General features: G+C 40.5%; 1 protein-coding gene across 7 annotated transcripts in view; it reads left to right on the top strand.

Moving 5' to 3' along the window:
* Positions 1-18,382, top strand: part of ATP2B1 (ATPase plasma membrane Ca2+ transporting 1) — a 100,316-nt gene extending 81,934 nt beyond the window's left edge. For 5 of the 7 annotated variants that reach the window (XM_069974188.1, XM_069974200.1, XM_069974191.1 and 2 more), the window contains exons 12-22: positions 1,604-1,841; positions 2,099-2,278; positions 2,444-2,531; positions 5,267-5,373; positions 9,325-9,516; positions 10,098-10,311; positions 12,086-12,297; positions 12,859-12,966; positions 14,314-14,496; positions 14,843-14,929; positions 16,971-18,382. In XM_069974188.1, the coding sequence (XP_069830289.1) occupies positions 1,604-1,841; positions 2,099-2,278; positions 2,444-2,531; positions 5,267-5,373; positions 9,325-9,516; positions 10,098-10,311; positions 12,086-12,297; positions 12,859-12,966; positions 14,314-14,496; positions 14,843-14,929; positions 16,971-17,282 (1,921 nt within the window). In that variant the 3' untranslated portion in view covers positions 17,283-18,382. Of the gene's footprint in view, positions 1-1,603; positions 1,842-2,098; positions 2,279-2,443; positions 2,532-5,266; positions 5,374-9,324; positions 9,517-10,097; positions 10,312-12,085; positions 12,298-12,858; positions 12,967-14,313; positions 14,497-14,842; positions 14,997-16,970 lie in introns of all 7 variants that reach the window. The other 2 variants (XM_069974206.1, XM_069974205.1) reach the window with 2 other exon arrangements.
* The last annotated feature ends 4,996 nt before the right edge of the window (positions 18,383-23,378 follow it).

Raw genomic sequence — 23,378 nt, 5'->3', positions numbered from 1 at the left:
GGATGAGATTGCCTAATGCAAAAACTGACGCTAAGAAACTCATTCCCAGTTCATAGAACTCCCCATGGGAAATATTAATACCATTATAAATGTATAATCTGCCTCTGTATTTTCTAGCTACGGTAAACTTGTACTAAGATTAGGCTGACAACATGAATTCTTTTGGGACTATTGTCTTAGTAATACTGTACATTTGGGTTGTTTTACATATGCAATATGCTGCCGTAGAACAATGGTAACTTGTCAGTCATTGCCTTACTCAACAAGGTTCTACCAAAGTGTGGCAGTAAGGCTGCACAATCCCCCAACACAGTGCCTCCACATCCAGCTGCTGTATACTAACCTCCTCTGTTCCCCTCTGTGCTGTCTCCTTCTATTTATGTCTGAGTAGCCTGTAAGGAGCCACACACGTGTATCTTGTTTTCCTCTCAGCAGAGGCAATCTGTAAGAGAAGATGTCTGTAAGGCGAGACATATATAGCCGTGTGTACCTTTTGTACAATCACCCTGTTCTGACTTTAGAATGTGCCACTTGCAATATACACACACTTACATACACATTAACACTAGTGTGATTTTTATAATCTACTGTTTTTTTCTATACCAGTTACGATTTTTGCTTGCATTTTGCTACAATAAAATTCCTTTAGACTTGTCTCCCTCCACAAGGAACTGATTTACGGCCTCTGACTGACTTGTCATTACTGCTCATGGCGGGGATTTTCCTTATGATTTACACGTACTCCGTATGCATTTTCTCTGCTTACTCCAGCAGATTAAATAAATACTGCACCTTTCTCACCATTGTATTGTGCGTGCTGCTATTACATGTGTCTTTCAGAGCTGAGCACATAAAAAGTGCACTGCTTTGTTGGGTATAAATAGAATTAATGTCTTGCAAGGCATAAAGGATAAGGAACAGTTTGCCAGCCATTAAGCTATTTACTGACGACATGCTGATGTTATAGAGGATATAGAAGGGATGCCCAGCACATTTTTTCCCCTCCTTTCTTCACAGATAGAGATCACTTAGGCTGGCGTTACACATATCTGGTGGTCCAGCATCCTCCTTTTGTGACAACGGATGTAAGAAATGCATCAGTTGTCCCATCCCATCCTCTTTTTTTTTTGCATTAAATATAAAGGCTGGATGCAAGCAGCATTCTGACGTACGCCGTGTCTGGCGATCCAGCAGCACTGTTAACTTGCCAGATGCTTTAAATGGTCTCATTGATATGAATGGGATCAGTTCAAAGATCCGTTTTCCTCTGGCGCTTTTCTCCTGCGCCGGAGGGAAATGCTGCTGGATCACAGAGTGTCTGTAAACACGGCTTAAGGAAAACTTGCTTTTTGTTTTTCATTCCCATAACAAAGGGAGAACTAAATTTTACCTTTTTGATTCTGATTTTTATTTTTTTATTTTTTACTTATTCTTCATGCTTTTTCAGTTCGTGCGGGTCAGTGAACTTTGCATTTTTTATAATGAACAATGCATGATTATCTTTGTTAAATGTCATATACTCTGCCTGTTATTGCTTCTTGTCTGGTACATGTACATCATGTAATGTAAAGTAACGATTTTCTGTACTTCTCTCCTTTTTTAGGTGCTTCAAAATACTCTGTGCAAATGGTGAAGCTAAAGTCTTCAGACCAAGGGATAGGGATGATGTGGTTAAAAGAGTGATTGAGCCAATGGCATCCGAAGGCCTGAGAACAATATGTTTGGCTTATCGAGATTTTCCTGCTGGAGAACCTGAGCCTGACTGGGATAATGAAAATGATATTTTGACTGGACTCACCTGTATTGCTGTTGTAGGGATTGAAGACCCTGTCAGACCAGAGGTATGTGGGAAGGAAGTCATTTTAGTAACTCCTATATAAAGTTCTAAAAGTTTGGTAAACTTGTGTAAAGCAATTGTATGGGAAGAATACTTTTGACATTTTATAATCATTGTTTGGTAGCTTAAAAGAAAATGAATTTTATTTGCTGGTTGAAGCCTTGCCTGAGAAAATTTTTAGTGTGCTTGTTTTAGTATTGCTTGTTTTTTACCTATATGCTTGCAGTGAATTGTACAAATGGCTTCTCCGTTTACCTCTAGGTACCGGATGCTATAAGAAAATGCCAGCGTGCAGGTATTACAGTACGAATGGTTACAGGGGATAATATCAACACAGCCCGCGCAATTGCCACAAAATGTGGAATTCTTCACCCTGGAGAGGATTTCCTGTGTGTGGAAGGAAAAGAATTTAACCGGCGAATAAGAAATGAAAAAGGAGAAGTAAGCTAGCTTTCTTCCTCCCTCTCTTGTTTTTATCATCCTCCTGATTATTTTATATATATATATATATATATATATATATATATATATATATATATATATATATATATTATGTATGTATTATGTATGTATTATATATTTGCCAATACTTTTTGTCTGTAACAGATTGAGCAAGAAAGGATAGACAAAATTTGGCCTAAGCTTCGTGTACTTGCCAGATCGTCTCCAACCGATAAACATACATTAGTGAAAGGTAAGACCCAATAAGACACTTATTTAAGATGTGTTAAGATGCTTTAGCATTGTATTGCTCTGATTCATGACTGTACGCAACACAGCACAGCTCATAAAAATACTTTTCTATTAAAGATGACATCTGGCCAAAGTGAAAAAGCTGCAGGGAGATGTAGGAACATAATAAAGAATGTATAGTAACTTGTCCCTGCCCCTTACGGCAGCCATACCACTCCTTGACCCCCGTCTGCCTCCTAGATCTCCCACTGCAGTGTCGTGATCCAGCTCGGCAATGCCTGCTCAGCCAGCCAGTGACTGGGACAGGACACCATGACAGTCAATTGATCTGTCCCACCGGGTCCTGATGACACTGGAACCCGGGAGAAACTGGAGCCCAGCAGCAGTCAGGAAGCTTGTGATTCAGAGCTGCAGGGGCACCGGGATGGTTAATCTATATTGTTTATGCTCCCGAACTCCACTCCTGAACTCCAACTTTTTTTCTTTAAAGAAAAAAAAAAACTAAATACATATACAAAAATAAAATACAATAAAGAGTGGGGGAAAAAGGAAGAGGCAAAATTGCGGGGTAGAATAGACGTGGGGGGAAGCAGAGGTAAGCTTATGATGCATACAGGCCTGCTTCTGCCATGAGGCGGAATGAGCCTTCCGCCTCAGGCGGCAGAATTTGCGGTCCGGCAGGGGGCGGCATTATGTCCCCCCTGCTGTCATTTTTGTTAAGTATCACTTAACGTAGGTCCGGGGGGATGCCGGCTATCACTCGGGGCGGCCGCCTGAGGTTTGCCTCAGGCGGCAGAAACCCTTGAATCGGCCCTGGATGCATATATCTACAATAAATCAGAGACCAAGATAGCACAGAGAGAATACAAATTGTAAAAATCGTAAAAAGAACTTCATGATGTAGAAATTATGGAAACTTTTCAAAAAACATCCATTGTACTGCAGATTCTTCATTTTAGCCAGACTTCTCCTTTAAAGTGACACTGTCACCCCCTTTTTGCACTATGACTTCTCTACACGGGTGTAAAGGGTAAATTTAGCAGTTTTTATACCTTATTTTATATCATACATCATGGTGCTTGTTCCAGTAAAAGTGATCTTTTATCAACTGCGGATTGTGCTATCTGGGCGGGGCTTCACGGCCGAAGTGCCACCTAGCCCTGCCCACAACGCCACCGTTGGCCCCACCCCGTGACGTCATCGGCACAGGCCCCAGGCCTGTTCCAATCGTTGTCGAGGGGTGGGGCCTATGCACCAGTGACATCACGAGGGCGGGTCCAATGGTGCCATGGGCAGGGCAGCTTTGACCATGCAGCCCCGCCCAGATAGCACAATCCGCAGATAAAAGATCGCTTTTACTGGAACACCACCATGATGTATGATATAAAATAAGGTATAAAAACTGCTAAGTATTAAAGGGGTATTCCCCCCAAGCGCTAAAAAATGAAATGCTCCCAAACCTAGCTGGTCTCACTTACCAAGTCTCCCTGAGTATTTTGAGCCGTCTCCCATCTTTCTAGCTGCTGACGTTCCTGGTTCAAAAGTTTTTCTAAAAGACCTGTTTATGTCCAAGATGGTGCCGGCCAGGAAACTACATTTCCCATCATGCAGTTCTTCTCCCTTAGCTTTCTTTCCTGCCAACTGCTCCTCATTACTACATTGCATGAGTGAAGTGGGGCTAGGTGTCTTTGCCATAGAGCAGTCAGAGAGGGAGACTGATGTGCAGCAGTGCCTGGTTAGGTCTCTCTGATAGCTGACACCGTTCCCAGCCCTGCTGCAGGATCACTGTCTAGCCTGTGTAGCCCGTCCATGATAGCAACCACCTCCTCCCCCGACCCATGCTTCTCACTGTGTCATTCTGGTCTTCTGCAGTCCCGTCACAGCTAACACTCACAGCTATATGCAAATGACAGAGTCCGGGGCTTCACACAGAGAGAGAATGAAAGAGATAAAAGCCAGGGGGAGGGGGGGGGGGGGGGGGGGGGGAGAGCTGCCCAGACCAGGCTACACAAACAGTGAGGGAGAACGTTATCAGCATAGGGGGGAGGAGGGGGGAGAGCTGCCCAGACCGAGCTTCACATACCATGAGGGAGAACGTTATCAGCATAGGGGGGAGGAGGGGGGAGAGCTGCCCAGACCGAGCTTCACATACCATGAGGGAGAACGTTATCAGCATAGGGGGGAGGAGGGGGGAGAGCTGCCCAGACCGAGCTTCACATACCATGAGGGAGAACGTTAGCAGCATAGGGGGGAGGAGGGGGGAGAGCTGCTGGGGACGAGGGAGAAGGAAACTGATCAGCACGGCTGTGTATGCTGACAGAAAGAGACACACAGTGAGGAGGCTGAGGGAGGTGGAGCTAGAGTTCAGCAGCAGGGGCTGTCAGGTGTCCTCACTTCAGCCTATTGACGGGAGGGAGGACACGTGACAGCCGACTCAGAGGGTGGGGGCCAGGAGAGGGAGCGTGTCGGGGTGGACTGGACTGAGCTCATTCTCTGCATACACGTGGGGTGAGGAGACAGGAAAAACAACAAAAGGACACAGAACACATCATAACTTGTATTAGCCAATATGTGGAGCTGTGATGGGCTTTTACATAGTGTCAAAAAGATTTTGGGGGGAATACCCCTTTAAGTATCAAGTTCCTAACTTTTATGCTATATATTAGTGTGTGTGTTACATGTAGTTGTAACAAAGTTTGCCTTTACTGCGCTGATCAAAAATATCCTTTACTTCAGGTATAATTGACAGCACTGTCTGTGAGCAAAGGCAAGTGGTAGCAGTAACTGGTGATGGGACCAATGATGGGCCTGCGCTAAAGAAAGCAGATGTTGGGTTTGCTATGGTAAGATTTTTGTGTATATAAAATTCTTTTGATGCTGAATTGCTGGCTTGTCAGCGCACTCATCTGTTTCAACTGCGTTGAAACCTTTAAGGCCCTAATACAGACAGATTATCTGATAGATTTTTGAGTCCAAAGCCATTAATTAATTTGAAAAGAGGATAAATCTTAGTCTTTCCCTTATGACCTGTTCTCTATTTATAGTCTGTTCCTGGCTTTGGCGTCGGTGATCTGTCAGATATCTGTTAGATGAAATTGTGTGTGTATAGGGCCCTTACACTTGGACCATTTAGATACTATGTTGAAGTCCTGTTTAGGTATTTCCCACCCACCTTATAAAGGGAACATTTGTTGTCTGCAATATCAGATCACATTTAAGTAGTGTCCTGTTGTGATATGCTTTTAGATGAAACCAAAAGCTACAATCTCCGGACGCAGCAAACTACACAATGCATTTCTTCACAGTGGGGCTGTAAAGCTGTCTGTTCTAGAAGAGAAAACTACTTTAGTCAAGTTAAAGGAACCTTATTATGTAATATAAACATGTGTCAATAGCTATGTAATCACATTTAAATATGTGGTTGCCAGAAGTGGCCCAGCATTCAGATTTGTATTATACGTCAACTTTGCTTTAACGTAAAACCACAATGCATTAGAAGGCATTGAGTTTTGCATTGTAATTCACTGCTTTATGTCTTTCCTCTAACAGATGTCACCCTATACAGCATGTAATGGATACATTTCATTCTAATACTGTTTCTGTTAATGCATATATGTTATATTGTTTTGAATATCCCCCCCCCCCCCCCAAGAATATTTTATTTTGGTCGGAAAGCTGTACATTCAGCTGCTATAGCTGTATCCAATATATCAATCACATTTGTCCTGTGTAGTAGCTGCATTACATGACCCTATTCTGTGGGTGTCATTTAGGGCACGCTCTGTTTTCTCTTACTGCATCGAGCTCCATGCATTTTATATAGTGGCTCTTGAAGTCTTGTTATCACACAAGAGATGTCATTACAGCTTCAGACTTCTGTTCCACTGTATCTATTTCAAGGTGATCTTTGTGTTGCAGAGTAACTGTTATGTGGTCATTTGTAACCTGGCTGGATTGCATTTCTCAGTCATTGTTCCTCCAGAATGACATTTTGCGACTTAGATTTGTATTTTTGTTGCTTCTGAAGAGAAAAGGGTGTGGTATTGTACAGCGCATTCATAATTTACATATAGCAGCAGATTTGTTAAGCTGTAGCCAGTATACAGGCCTTTTGCGCATAGACATTATAAAACCTTAATCTAAAGTAGGCACAGGAGTTTTGTAAAGCCAGTCTAGTTTACTTGAGCTCATGCTTGGGCCTGGTTTTGTGTATACTTTCCTGGATCATTGGTTGGAGTAGTAAAATGTGCCCTAGTGCTCTAAATCTACATATCTGTGTATGTTCCTCTCATTAATAATCAATCTTATTACGGTCTTTTCTTCTAATGTAAAGTGTTTGTGTCACCTTTTGTTTTTAATAAATGTGACTGCATTGATAAAAGAAGTTTGCAAAGGAAGCTGACAGCAGTTTGCATCTTCAGAGCTGTAATTCTCTGGTGTAAAGGATTGTCAGGCAGTGATAAAATAGTAATCAGCTTGTAAAATGTGAGACTCCACACGACTGCCTCAGACTGCTTCTCGGCAAATGTAATAAAATGGAAGGAGCTGTTTGCTTTGGAGAATCTCTTTCCAAGCAGTCTCTATTAGTTCTTGCATTGATGTAGATAACAGAGACCCTTTTTTTGAACTTTTGTGCCTTCAATTTCATAAGGAGCAGCAGAGGCTTATTACATAGAGGCTCCATATAGATCCATTAGAGCTGTTCTATTATTATAGTGTTTTACTTTGGAAGCATTTCTTCTATACAGCTGCACTCACAGATACATCTTCTGTATTTTTATCCATGTTTTTATAATGTATAATGGTATCTGCGCATGTATGCATATATATATTATATATATATTATATATATATATATATATATATATATATATATATATATATATATGTGTCTTTATACTAATTTTTTGCTATAAAACTTTATAAATAGCTTTAAAAAAAGTTGTATAATTTTGTAATATAACTTTATTAAAATAAATGTATAGTGTTTTTAATTCACATATATGTCTGTTGACTGGCAGCAGTAAGGGCCGACATAGCCTCCTCTGCTGCCACCATTTCTGTTGGCTATCAAAGCCCTGCAATACCAGATCCCTTGCTTTGATCTAGTGCTGCTGCACAACACTATGAAAGTAGGGTCCTGTAACCCCATGTACTGTATATTCTTATATGCAGTACCTGGGGGGCTGTCTTACACGATCGATGTGTGTGCGGCAGCCTTTTTGTCACCCCTTACTGCTGGCAGTCAACAAAACTTTATATGTATATAAAAAATAATGTACGCTTACTTGAATAATGTTATATTACGATGTAATTTCCGGGAGTACCCCTTCAACAGCATTTTTAGCTTTCAGTTATGAGCTGAGTGTCATTTTTATACCAAATTTTTGTTTACCTACAAATGGAAATCCAAGCAGAAGCCTATAAGGCTTGGTGGAGTACAAGGTGGAGTACATGCACTCATATGCGATTCACTATTGACATGGGTGTAGCTAAATACAACATAATCCTGCAGCATGTTTACTTCTCAGATTTATTCATTTATTTGTAAAACTAAAGAAGTCCTTTTCAGCACTGCCCCTGTTACATTGTAGTAAGTTTAGGAAACCAACATACTGCCATCTAGTGTCCATGAGTTTTATTGTGGTTCTATTCTTCACTGCTAGGCATTTTACGACTTTATGACAAGTGTACTGTATATAGTATTCTTATGACAGATGTGTATATATGTCATAAGAATATAAGAATACTGTATACTGTATTTTTTGAGTTTTAAAACAATTACATAAAAAAATTATATATACGTGTGTATATGTATTATCCATCCATCTTATATAAACACATATGCATGCATACATTATAATATATATATATATATATTATAATGTATGCATGCATATGTGTTTATATAAGATGGATAATACATATACACACACGTGTATATAATTTTTTTTATGTAATTGTTTTAAAACTCAAAAAATAATAGCTTTCTGGGCTCTCTTTTATTGCAGCTTATAAGGTTTGTTGTAAACAGCAGTTTGAGAACATATTAGTAACAATGTTTGTCTTGTCTGCCTCATACAGCCCCATCTAAAATGCCTTTGTAAGGGCAACTGAGCACTGCAAACCAGAAATCCCTGTTATGGTTCAAGCATACAACATATTTATGCTTAAGTAACTACAGCATTCCTTTTTAGATGGCCGAGAAGTTTATGTAACATTTAAGCTGAGTATTTTGCCACTGTTTGGAGTTAACTTTTACCAGCTACTGTTGATATACAACTGAGGACATTTGCTGTGTGATCTGGGAAGGCTATCATGTTTCTGTGACACTGGATACCAAATATGTCTGAAAATAACAGCTTGTACTTTGTGTGACAGAAAACAGAGGTTTATATTTATAAAGCTGTGTACATGTAATCTGTGGAGCGCCTAGTCCCTGAACTAGTAAAATTCCTGGGTCATCCAATGCGTTGTGAATACATTCAGCTATGTACTGTACATACTGTCCTTTATAGATGTATGGGAATTGTTGTCTTGCCTGTGTCATATTACTTCTGTGACTCTCTGGAGGTGCAGGCATAAGACTGTTTTCATGTCCTTGTCTAAATATGTATGTGCCTTGGGAGTTTCCCACAATCCAGAAAGCTTTGTGCTTCAGTACGTTTCTGAGTGCACTTGAGTCAGGCAGTTATTTAATAAAACATAGTATAACACAATTTATTGATGGTGTTGCTTGAGGGATTGCATGCATTTTATCTTAGCTATAATTTTTTTTTTTCCTCTTCACATAGGGTATTGCTGGAACAGATGTTGCAAAAGAAGCGTCTGATATTATTCTCACAGATGACAACTTTAGTAGCATTGTAAAAGCCGTGATGTGGGGAAGAAACGTGTATGACAGTATTTCAAAATTCCTCCAGTTCCAGCTTACCGTCAATGTAGTCGCTGTCATTGTAGCTTTTACAGGAGCGTGTATCACACAAGTAAGTCCTATAATTCAGCTGGTTTCTCTTCATTTCCTCAATCATATTAAATATGCAGCAGTTGACAGATGACAATGCACACTGTAGTGCCTGGGCTTGGATGACTCCAGAAAGATAGATAAGGTTACTTCAACATTTGTGGTAAACCGTCAAGCTTTGTTACCTGCACAGTTTGTCATTCATCTCTATCGCTGTGATGTAACATTTATTTCTTGGTTGTATTGATGGGCTGGATGAACTATCTTGTTAGGTAATAACCATTGACAATAATTTTAGGCTGTTTGGGGCATTGCTTATAATATCTGACATGACAGTGTCAAATCGAGATTGGTCTAAATCTCATGTAGCCTCACAGCCTCATAACCCTGGTATAGTATGGTGCTAGGAAGTGGTGAAATGGAATTTCCTAAATACAGCAGGATCATTGTTATGATAGTGACATGTACTTAATGCCAAATGTTCTTTCTTCCCAGGATATTATATATTGCTTATAATCTAACTAACCATGCCAAGAGCCACTGTCCAGTTAAGTAATTTTACAATTGTTCATATATATGTATGCATTGTGGTCCATTTAACAGGACTCACCACTTAAAGCCGTGCAGATGTTATGGGTTAATCTTATTATGGACACTTTTGCATCACTTGCTCTGGCAACTGAGCCCCCAACCGAATCTCTGTTGTTGAGAAAACCCTATGGAAGAAATAAACCTCTCATATCTCGTACAATGATGAAAAACATTTTAGGCCATGCCGTCTACCAGTTAGTTGTGGTCTTCACTCTTTTATTTGTAGGTAAGTACAGCAGCATTAATCTTCTCACTATGTACTTTTTTATTACTACGTATTCTTTACTTTTTTTATACAGATAGATGTGTGTATGTATATATAGTTTTTTTTATATCATTAAAGCGACTCTGTACCCACAATCTGACTCCCCAAACCACTTGTACCTTCGGATAGCTGCTTTTAATCCAAGATCTGCCCTGGGGTCAGTTCGGCAGGTGATGCAGTTATTGTCCAAACAACCAAGGCCTAGAGTATCTGTGCCCTAACTTTGCACCACCCCTCCGTCCCTCCTTCCCACCCTCCTCATCATTAGGAATGCCACTGGCAGGATATTTACTTTCCCTTTACAGTGAACACTGCCTTAACGATCCAGCCCAAATGCCGTGCTTACACAGGTGAGGAATAGGAGGAGAATACCTGCCTGGAGCATTCCTAATGATGAAGAGGGCGGAGAGGAGGGACAGAAGTTGTGCCAGCCTAATGCATACACAGCCTAGGCCACGCCAGTTTGGCACAGGGCTGCAAGTTTAAAAGTTGTTTTTTATGACAATAACTGCATCACCTGCCGAACAGACCCCAGGACAGATCTTGGATTAAATGCCGCTATCTGCGGTTTGGGGGGGGGGGGGGGGGCAGATTGTGGGTACAGAGTCTCTTTTAATAGTACCTTTATGTGCAGTATATGGCACAGCTGTTGGGTGTCGACTCAAAAATAGTCTGTCCACAAGAGGTTTGACGTGCACACAGCTGACTGTTGTGTAGTAGTGGTGTTGGGTTACTTCAGCACAGCTCCTAGGAACTGAGCTGCAGTAACCCACCACCTAACAACGGATGGGAAGTGCCTGGAAAATCCCTTTTTTAAACTAATGTTTTGAAAGCTAGAAAAATTGCGACCTTTTGAATGTCTTTAAAGGGTTCCTGTCACCGATTCCTTGTCCATATCTGCATGCTCTCTGCTTGCCAGCTGTGACTGCACACCAAGTAATCTTTATGACAAGTAGCCTTAAAATCTCATCTGATCAAGCACGTGTGAGATTTTTTGGTCAAATTGTCCATTCCATGCCCCACCTCACAGCTTACAGGACGTAAAGAATCTGCAGTCAATATCATGGTACCAGAGGACTCCTTAAGAGGCCTTGTGAAGTACATGCCTTAATGGGCAAAGATGTAGGCAGGTGATATTAATGATATTGCTGATTGGTTTATATAATGGTGCGTTTACACAGGCAGATTTATCTGACAGATTTTGGAAGCCAAAACGAAGAATGGATTTGAAAAGAGGAGAAATCTCAGCCTTTCTTTTATGACCCGTTTCCTGTTTATGGTCTGTTCTTGGCTTTGGCTTTAAAAATCTGTCAGATAAATCTGCCTGTGTAAATGCACCATAACTGGGATGGCTGAATGAAAACGTCTTACTTTGAAGGCATAAGAAAAGGCATAAAGTCTAAACTCTGAACAGTGGGTACACTTTTTATGAAGAATTCTCAATAAAGCAATCTAGAGTCAGTACCTTTTTATAGGAAAGGTAATCTGATAAATATGCATTGATGGTTGTAAAGGTCAGGTAGTATCTGAAAAGACAAAGCCATGTAGGTGGTTTTGAAAGATGACTGCAGTCAAAGGTCAGGTAGCATAAACCATTCATAGTCAAGCTTTTTTACTTTATGTACTGTGGAAGATTTTTAGCTGTGCAAACATGCATTGAGATTATACTGTGTCTATTGAGTACTTGCTTAATAAGTAAATCTAAATGATAGAGGACTTTTTTTTTGTATTGCAGGGGAAAAACTATTTGATATTGATAGTGGGCGAAATGCCCCTCTCCATGCACCTCCCTCCCAACATTATACCATTGTATTCAACACATTTGTTATGATGCAGCTATTTAATGAAATCAATGCAAGGAAGATTCATGGTGAAAGGAATGTATTTGAGGGGATATTTAATAATATAATCTTCTGCAGCATTGTATTAGGTACTTTTATTATACAGGTAAGTGTCTGCCTGGTACTTGTTGTTGACTTATTTTGTGTAATATTATAAAAACTAACGTTACATTATCACTTAAAGAATTTACCTCCAGTGGTTTATATGTACAGTGTCTGTCAATAAGAATATTGATATTATAGCAAAAATCCTCACTAGAGTGTTGTGGACATGTTGAGATCATCGATTTAGCGATATTATTCTTAAAACGTTTTTACATCTCCTCAAAGTACTCATTCATCTTGAAGAGATCCATCATAAAGACAGGGATAAGAGAGAGGCATCTATAAGGAGGCACTTAATTAAGATGACATTTTTTTTTTTCTTCCGGAACAGAGACCTGTACATATCATGCTGATAAATAAACCTTATGTGTGACTAGATGTGAAGTGATTATTCTATTAGTCATTCAGTCCTTTGTGAAATGTTTTATGTGTTTTAATCCTATTGATTTTACTGAGAAGATAATGTATAAGTCTTTCTGATGACTAGGATGTTTTAATTGACAAACATGACTGCTATGAATAGTGTGTTTATTGGCTGCTGATTCATGGTCTTCTCTTCTAGATTATAATTGTGCAGTTTGGTGGAAAGCCTTTCAGTTGTACAGAACTGACAGTAGATCAATGGCTGTGGTCAGTTTTCCTGGGTATGGGAACATTGCTATGGGGCCAGGTAATGTAAATTTCTGTGCACACCATGCTTTTCAATGTCTCGTGTAGTTAAAGAAATTAATTGATGCCCATGCATGTAGTCTTCTAGCCTCTTTAGCTGTTATGTTTGTGTTAATAGCACTGACATGTTTACGTTTTTATAATACAGGCTACATTGCTTAGATATCTGAAATGGCTTGAGCTCTATCTCCGTATTATACATGTTGCATACTTAAAGGACAACTCCCACAAAAATTTTTTTTTGCTCATTTAACACACATTACAAAGTTATATAACTTTGTAATGTGGTTAAATACCCGGCCTGGCCCCCTTCCCCCACTTTCGGACCCCCGAACCCCCACCCCGGAAGTTAAGGAATGTATACATTACCTATTACGATCGTCACGGTCCTCTTCTCCGGGGCGGCATCTGGTGACGACGACGTCAGAGCCGAGGGGCGGTCCGGGTCTTCTTCCTCCTCGGCGTCTTCATGCAAAGTGAATGGGGATGAAAAGGCTGCTGGTGCACATGCGCACCAGCAGCCTTTTCATTGGCTGGAGCGCATCACATGGCTTCCAGCTTGCTCAGCCCTGATTGGCTGAGCTTGCTGGAAGCCATGTGATGCGCTCCAGCCAATGAAAAGGCTGCCGGTGCGCAAGCGCACTGGCAGCCTTTTCCATCCCCTGGACCCGGAAGTTGGAGACATCGCTGGATGGCGGCGACGGAGAGGCGGACGGCGGGCGAATCGAGTGGCGATCGTCACCGGAGAGATGGCGAGTATGGTGTCTGTGTGTGTCTGTGTTTTTTTTTTTGGGGGGTCCCGCGGGAGTTGTCCTTTAAGGTGTATGGTTTTGTAGCTTTAGAATTTCATTATAAAATGAAAGTGTGGGTATAAACCCCAGTTCCAAAAAATGTTGGCATTTGCAGTCCCACAGACTCTGTTGTTTACAAAAAACATAGAACACTTATCGGATTTCTTAAGTGAGAAGTTATATGAAGTCATGAACAGTTAGAAACTACAAAAAGAATCTAACCTGCTGCTAAGTTCCTGTAGGGCAGGAGACTAAGGAGGAAGGCAATCCTCTGTTATAGTAAGATAATTTGGTACATTGGGAGCAGGACTATAGCTCTTGCTGCCATCTGCCTGCCATTCTTTCATTTCTCTTTCAACATGTGGCATGTGTTCTGTGTTAGTGTGACTGAAACATGGGTCTATGAGATTTGCAAATTGCACTGCATATATTTACGTTTTATACAGTGACCCAACATTTTTGGGAATTGGGGTTGTATTTTATATGTGATTGTTGGGTATTTCTGGCTTACACCTGCCACACATCTGTAGCTAATCAGATTTTTACCTTTTATTTAGCTGGTAACAACAATACCAACAAGTCGTTTAAAGTTCCTTAAAGAAGCAGGTCATGGGACACACAAGGATGAAATTCCTGAAGAGGAGCTTGCTGAGGACGCAGAAGAGATTGACCATGCAGAAAGAGAGCTGCGACGTGGTCAGATCTTATGGTTTAGGGGCTTGAACAGAATCCAAACCCAGGTATGGTCATGAGTGCTGGAAGAGTTATATTAGGGGAGAACATAAGGGCTCATAGCTGATTTGCTAGGATAACTAGGTTGAATTGAGAATGGTATGCGTGTGTGCGATCTCTCCCTTGTCTATATTTTCCTCTAAACGCTTGAAAGTATCTCTCTAGTTTCCCATGATCTTCCTTTTACCTTTTCTTCAATTTGCTTTTATTAGCTGCTCTATAAAGTGCCTTTTTCTCTTTTTTGCTTTTTTTTTTCTTTTCTTTTATCTTTATTTGTTGTAGATGGGATGGTCCTTTCTCTTGTTCTCTCTCTCTCTTGCTGAGCAAGCTGTCACAATCTCTGATTCCTTGCAGATGGATGTAGTGAATGCTTTCCAAAGTGGAAGTTCCATTCAGGGGGCTTTAAGGCGGCAACCCTCCATCGCCAGCCAGCATCATGATGTAACAAATATTTCTACCCCTACACATGTAGTGTTTTCCTCCTCTACCGCTTCTACTACTGTGGGGTGTGAGTGTGTGTTCCTAAGTGCATGAAATTAACACATCCTAATTCACACACCTAACGTTTCTCATTTTCTCCTCAGTAAGCTCATTGTTCAGGCTGCTCATAATGCTTTCCCTTCACAAGGATAATACACCCCATGTGTTTATTTTTAGAGGGCTTTTTAACTGGTTTGATTATTAGCAAACGCAAGCTTAACACTGAGATCCTGCACGTTTTTATTTTTATTTTTTTGCGTCATTTTATTTCTGTTTTATATATATAGATGTATTTGTATATTTGGAAAACTATGGCATAGTAAATTTTCGAGTATATGCTTAATGTGCTTTCTGCCTTCTGGTTGTCAGTAAAATTTGGGATTCAGTCTGTCACCTGGCACAGAGCCAGGAGAGACGATTATTAGCGTGCACTTTTTCCCGCTCATTCTAGCAATCGGTTGGTGTCTCAACATTCAGACCTTGACTGATCAAAACTTGACATGTCTCTACAATGTGTCAAATGTTTTTTTGTTGTTTTTTTAATGACGGTGACCATTTAAAGGGTATTCCCACTGTTTTATAATTTCTTAGTTACTTTGAAGTGCACAGACCTGTGTCTTTCTGATAGCAGACAGTTTTAGTCAATTGAACCACTCTTTCACTTTGTTAATATACTGGATGTGTTTTCGCCATAAAAAGGGTAAAGATACAAAAGTGCATGCTTATGTGCATGTACTCCATGGAGAGACACAGTTGGAGATGTAGAGACAGAACTAATTTTTATATTTCATTTCAAGACTGCAGTTAAACTTTGATTTGATTTTGGAATAATGAAAATAGGTTGATTTGTAGCCTTTTATACAACTTTCTAATGTACATTCACTTCCTCATAAGGTGTCTGCTTCTTGTAAGTGAAATGATACATTCCTGAGAAACTGACCCAACAGATTTGTACTGCTGCTGGGTATAGCACCCTATTCTCATACTTAGTAAGAACCCTCAGAGTAGTTAACATTAGGCTAGGATAATTTTTACAGTCTCTGGATGTAAACAGTGGAAGTTTCCGTTTCCTGACAACAAGCCAGAAAACACAAGTTGAAACTAGGTATAAAACATAAAGTAAACTAAATAATACATGCAGAATTAGGGTCCATTTACACAGAAAGATTATCTGCCAAAGATTTGAAGCCAAAGCCAGAAACAGACTATAAACAGAGATCAGGTCATAAAGGAAAGCCTGAGATTTTTCCTCTTTTTAAATCCATTCCTGGCTTTGGCTTCAAATCTTTGGCAGACAATCTGTCAGATAATCTTTCTGTGTAAATGGACCCTTAGATAGATAGATATGTAAATACTCTTAAATACAGTTAAGATCAATACTCTGCTGCAAATTTTCTGCCCATTTTTGGGTTTTGGAGATTTGTTTAAAGCAAATCTGGTATATACTCGAATGTTTACATTTGTGAGGTATTTTACACAATTAATTTTTTTTGCATGGTTTTCTGCAGCTTCAAGCTCATTGTACCATTCAGCTTACATATGCTTGGCTTTATAGTTGGTATCCTAATTCCTGGCATGAGAATTGGTTTACCTGTTGTGCTAAGGTTGTTAATTTTTTTTCCTAAATGTATCTGTGAAAAAAACATTTGAAAGTTTTTTTGCACACACTAAAATATTTTTGCAGCACCTAATTACATAGAATGGAATAGTGCTTGGTAACTATGGCTGTAAAGTTTTCACATACGTTATCTGCCACAAACCATCACTGTTGGCTTCAGTCTGTAATGACCAAAATGTTTTTTATTCCTTTATTTATTACAGTATGTTGCAAGTCCACACTGCATTTTGCACAGTTTTGAGTTCATTGTTTAGTATTTGTGAGTTCAGATTCACACAACAACCATTTCCGTATATACAATACTACTTCTCTTTAATATACTTTCTTTTCCTTTTCTCTTTTTTTTTTTTATTTTTTATTTTTTTTTATTTTGTGACCTTTTAGATTCGAGTGGTGAATGCATTTCGTAGTTCTCTGTATGAAGGACTGGAAAAACCTGAGTCACGAAGCTCAATCCACAATTTCATGACACACCCGGAGTTTAGAATAGAAGACTCTGAGCCTCATATTCCGCTCATTGATGACACAGATGCTGAAGATGATGCTCCCACAAAACGTCACTCTACTCCTCCACCCTCTCCAAATAAAAATAACAATGCGGTCGATAGTGGAATACATCTTACAATAGAACCGAACAAGTCAGCTACCTCTTCATCCCCAGGCAGTCCACTACATAGTCTGGAGACTTCACTCTGATTGTAAGATGAATGTTAAGATTCTAGCTGATTTGCAAAGAACACTGGGTCCTTTTCACACATTGTGACAGGCAGGTGAGCGAGCCTGCCTTATGGACTTCAAATGAAGACACACTTGTATGAATGTAGATTTATTTTTTTAAAAAAATGCTTTCTGCCAGACTGAGGGTGCTTTTCTCGGGAAGGAAAGGGATGGGCTTATTGGGATGACCTCTGACTGATAAATCGTAACCCAGCAAAAGTGACCTGCAGAACATCAGTTACACTAAACAATCATTGGCCTGGACAGTGTGTTAGCAATGCTCTAGTTTATATTGATCCTCATTATTATTATTATTTCTGGGGCCCTGGGATGTTCATTTGATTATTTATGTTATAAATGATACAGATCTGTTTACAAGGTTTATAGATATTTTGTTCCTGTTCATAGAAGGGAAGTTTCCTTATATATGATGAAAAAAAGAAAATGTCCTTTAAACACTGCTGTATTTTCGATAAAAAGGGGTGTTTCTATTGAAATTGTCCTAAATTCTTGCCTGCAATGTACTTGTTGAATATTGTAGATAAAATTTAATAGCCAAATAGAAAAAAAAACACTAATGCTTTGGAGAAAAGTAAGCAGCAGTGTTATGCTGAAAATTACGGCCTCTTCTTAATTTGTTAAAGAAAAGAAAACACATTTAATTCCTAATGGTTTTCAAATATTTTTTTTTACGTTGGAAAAAATTGATGAAGATGAATTTTTTTGTTCCAAAGTAAAATGGAATTTGTGAAATGCAGGACATCAATGTGTGACGGTTCTTGCTTGAAATCCTTTTTGCTATCTCCGTCAAAATATATAAAAATCAAAATACATCAAAAATTAGTCTTCTTAATTTTTTTTTTGTTTGTCTAAACATGTTAGTTTTAGAACTGTCTTGGTGAACTGTGAGTGGAACCGTGTTGATTTTCTAATAAATCTTTAGATGACCTTCATACAGCTTGAGGGCCTGTTGGCATTTTGGAAAAAAAATACTACTAGGTAGTAGTAAAGTCATACATGTTTTCCTTTTTGTTTTTGAAACTTGTTTGTAAACACAATAAACATGCCCTTTTATTAAATACATGTGCAGCAATGTTTTCTTGCCTGTCACCAGCATTACCTGGCTGTATATATTTTAACGTGGTGCTGGTGTGATGTGGCAGAATGAAATATGTACAGCCAACTAATGATGGTGTCACTTTAGAAGAAAGGGAAAAACACACTAAATCCAGTTAAGTCTGATCAATTTCACTCTAAATAATAATAAAATCACTTATAAATCTGTTTTCCTCTTCTGCAAAAATATTGCTGGTTAAAGGATACCCAAAAGTTAACACTCAATTTTCCTAGAGTTCCTGAATAGTTATGAATAGAGATGAGCGAACCTCGAGTATGCTCGAGTCCATCCGATCTAAAAAAACATGGATATAGTCATTGGCTGTATCCATGTTTTCCAGACAACCTTGGAGCTTTATCCAACTTCAGCAGCCCCGGCTAATCAAATGCCGAACAATCTGGTTCGGATGGACTCGAGCATGCTTGAGGTTCGCTCATCTCTAGTTATGAAGTAATATGGGAGAGGTGCATATCTAGGCAGATTTGTTGTTCAGAAGTCTGGGAAGGGTGGTTGGTAACCTCCTGTGAAAGCTGTAGTGGCTAACCAATATATGGAACAGAAGAGGACAAGTCGTGGATTTGTATGTAAGGAAAAAGTGGAAATGCGTGTTAAACTCACCCTGTCATTAGACTAAACAGACCTCTGCCAATCCAAATTCTTTTTCTTCAAATCCTCACTGATTTCTGAAACGAGCCGTGTTAAGTAAGCACTCCGCTTTCAATGTAATATCCATTATTTGTTTTTGGAGCTAGTCTTGTGCAGTGAGACAGTAAGCCTGGTAGCAAAGCCCATAACCGATCTCTAAACTAGGAGAAGCACTCCTAGTGGGGGTCTGAGCAGACCCTGACCAATCAAAACTTTTTCATCTCTGCAACACAAGCAAAAACAAAGTACAGGAGCACACTTCAATACTGCTTTTCTTAGCATTTTTGTATAGCAATTTAGCAATTTAAATATTCTGTGCATATATTTTGGCATTTGCAGTGTGTTGTTGCTTCTTTTATTTCAACCATGGCAGCGTGCACTTGCATAGTTATAATAGTTCCATAGGATGTGCTGATCATTTCCTTTGTATTTCTGTCTTTGCGACATGTGAAAGTTTCTTCTAATTACAGGCATACTTTAAGGGTGCGTTCACATGTACAAGATCGGCAGCAGATTTGAATCTGCAGCAGATTTGATGGCCCAGACTTACTTTGCATTGAATCTGCAACTTCAAATCTGGATTTCAGAATAGCTCATCAGTCACTTAGGGGTGGTGCTCACACCCGGCACCCATGCAGCTCATTTGTCTGGCGCCGCTTTACGCTGTGAAAAATGTTTGCCTCCATTCGCGGTGGGTAGCTTATCAGTCTATTATGGCTAAAAAACTCCTTTCTCCTCTCTGCTTATATAGTTATATATTAATTAGTTCCTATGAATGTTAGAATATAGTTATGTATAGTTGCAAGTTCATTTAGCTAACTTGCTTCCTTCTCTTGCTGCTCTTTACCTCCCATTGTTTTCAGCTCATTGTCCAGGTTACTAACCACCACCCTTGCCTTAAAACAGTGGCCTAAAGGGTGTGTATAAGGATGTAGTTTATATACTATAAAACATGTAAATATGTAAACACTGTAGCTCTATACATCAACATTATAGCTATATACCAGCCAGAGCAGAGTTGTGGTCGGTAACCTAGACAACTGTCAACAATGGGAGGTGAAAGAGCAGCATAGCAGGAGAAGGAGGCAACCTTTGCTAAATTAATATATTTGCAAAATATTTTACTTGACATGCTCTACACATTTAGCTATGTTAGTTGAGAATACCCCTTTAAATGTAGTTTAGTATGTTTTTATACAAATGACAGTATAATATATTTTTATAGTTTTTAACCTCTGTTGTAACCTGCCTAAAGTAGGTTCTATATGTATATTTCTTAGCTTATTTCTAAAGCTCTTGCCTTTTACTGCTGCTTAGAGTATCCCTATTTTGGTAGGGAAGTATGTAAATTTGAAATAAATGTATGGCTACACTCCCTGTCCCCTGCTCTATTACAATCTAGCAGCAGGTTAGATCTGTCTTACTCCTGCTAGTTTCATTTTAAGGACAACCTATGACCTTTCTGTATGTCTAAGCATTGAGATCATTTTAAGAAACTTTGTTACTTTGTTACAAGTATAAATCCAGTAGCTCCTTAACATTATGCTCTTCTTTCAACTATTGTGAAGCAAAATGAAACCATGTAGCATTTTAATACGTACTAACGGGGAACCACTCAGTTCAATTGGGCTGATTTGGTTTCCTGCTTCACCGTATAAAGTTGCTGTGTAGCTCGTGGCGCATACTGGCTGCAGTAACAGCTTTATACCCCACAAAATGAAGTTAGAATCCTCGAGCGCGGCAGGCAGGTAGTCATCTGGGCGACTCCCTGCCCTTGTGGTCGTCACCGCTCTCTGCCTGTCAGCACGCTCGATGGGATGAGTGACAGGCAGAGAGGCCAGTAACCGGCCTGTCAATCAATTCCTGCCAAGCATACTGATATGCAGAGTATGGTGACTAGACACTGGCAGGGAGCCGCCTAGACGACTACCTACCCGCCTCTGCCTACCACAAGCCAGAGGATTTTAACTTATATTTTCTCCTGTGTAAAGCTTCTGCCACAGCCAATACATGCTGCGAACCTCACAACAGCTTTATACAGTGATGCAGGAAAAATCTGAAAGGCTGATTGGTTCCCTTCAAAACAAAAATTTGGTCACATGAGAGTGGAAAACAAACTAAAAATGTTCACAAACAGGTAAAAGATGTCATAATGGAGGTGTGTACACTGATTGGGTTGTCCCATTAAAGACAAATACCCAGCCACAGGATATGTAATGAGCTGCTTTGTTGGGATTTTACCACTAGGATACCCTCAATTTTTAGAAAAAGGGTTAGTGTTTGTTCCTTTCATTTCTGACATCAAATGTTTTATGAAACTTTTAAAACTTCATGATGCAATGTGCTCTGGAACGGCTCGAGCGGTGAACTACTAAGCTGATAACTGCAGTGTCAGTAGCCTAGTGCTTTGGCTGCTCCAGAGCTAACTCGCCCAAAGTAACATGGATATGTCCAGAAACTGACCCCTCTGTAGGTATATATTGGTATCACTCTTTGGTATTTTTCTGATTTATAGAGGCCTCAGAAGCCATGTGGTATGAAACCCAATAAAAACTAAGCAACCTTGAAAAAGGTCTTAACACAACCTTTCAGTTTACCATAAAAATATATATTTCAAGTTTTAAAAAAATTAGTTCCTGAAGTTTTCCTTTTTCGTATGTAGTTCCTGTTTTCATTCCCCCTTTTTACTTTTGGCTGCCTGCTTCTCAAACTACCTTATGGCACAATTTGTGTAATAGGGAAGACTATTAAAACTAAAGGATTACTGGCCATCATAGCCAATAATCGCTTTGTGTTATGCTGCAATTACACGTAACGATTATTGTGCGAATTTGCACGATAAGGATCAAATTCGAACGATAATCATACGTGTAAACACAGCGAACGATCAAATGACGAACGAAAAATCGTTCATTTTGATCTTACAACATGTTCTCAAATCGTCGTTCACAAAGAATTCGCATATCGTTCTGTGTAAACAGTCGTTCACCGATTTTTCCTATGTGTGATTTTTCCTACGATCGCAAAACGAAAAAACACTGATCGTTCTGAAAAAAAAAAAATTGTTACTCCGACGTTAATCGTACGATCGGGCCAATTATCGTTTCGTGTAAACACAGCATTACAAAAGCCAACAATCAGACAACATGAACAATGTCGGCTGATCGTTGTTTTTCAATATGTTGTAAGACAAATGACTAAGATAGCAACAATCTGCTGTTGTCGCTCTGTGTAATAGCTGCAATTTGCTGCTGCCGCTCCTATCTTCTATGGGCTGCCCAGACGATCTAGGGATCGCTATAATAGTGTAATAGCGCAGGCAGCGGAATGAGAAGCAAGAAAGCGCCAATCTGACAGGTTGGCGCTCGCTTGCTGTGAATATTGGGCCGTGTAAAAGGGGCTTTGGGCTGCATTCACACATCTGTATATTTTGCAGACCTACGGACCGAGAATGGCTGGATTATTTCCCCGCAGTGGGGGAAATGTTTAAATCTCCATAGCAATGTAATATACAGACGTGTGGATGCAGCCAGTGGCGTAGCCACCGTGGTCGCGGGGGTCGCCCCGCCACAAGGGGGGCCCGCGGGGCCCCCCCGATCAATCGCTCTTGTGACCGCAAGCATTGTTTTGCTTGCGGTCACAAGAGTCTGGCTCCGTCTTTCCCACGGCTGCTGCGCGGCTGCCGGGGGTGTCGCGTCTTACCCCCGGCAGCGCGCGCATCCCAGAACTCCCTGCGCGCCTTGGGCCCTGACTTCCGGTTTCCGGCGCGCAGGGAGTTCTGGGATGCGCGCGCTGCCGGGGATAAGACACGACACCCCCGGCAGCCGCGCAGCAGCCGGGGACAGACCGAAGGCGAAGGAGTGAGGATCAACGTGGGAGCGCGATGTCAGGTGAGTTAAGTTTTGTTTTTTTATCAGCCTGTACGGGTGGGGGGAAAGGAGGGGGCCATCTATGAGGGTGGGGGGAAAGGAGGGGGCCATCTATGAGGGTGGGGGGAAAGGAGGGGGCCATCTATGAGGGTGGGGGGGAAAGAGGGGGCCATCTATGAGGGTGGGGGGGGAAAGAGGGGGCCATCTATGAGGGGGGGGGGGGGGAAGAAGGGGGGCATCTATGAGGGTGGGGGGAAAGGAGGGGGGCATCTATGAGGGTGGGGGGGGGGAAAGGGGACCATCTATAAGGGAGGGAGGAAGGGGACCATCTATAAAGGGGGGGAAAGGGGACCATCTATAAGGGAGGGGGGGGGGGAAGGGGACCATCTATAAGGGAGGGGGGGGGGGGAAGGGGACCATCTATAAGGGAGGGGGGGGGGGAGA

This window comes from Dendropsophus ebraccatus, chromosome 1, assembly GCF_027789765.1.
Source record: "Dendropsophus ebraccatus isolate aDenEbr1 chromosome 1, aDenEbr1.pat, whole genome shotgun sequence".
In the NCBI taxonomy this organism is placed as follows: Eukaryota; Metazoa; Chordata; class Amphibia; order Anura; family Hylidae; genus Dendropsophus; species Dendropsophus ebraccatus.
This window is presented reverse-complemented; position numbering and strand designations above follow the sequence as displayed.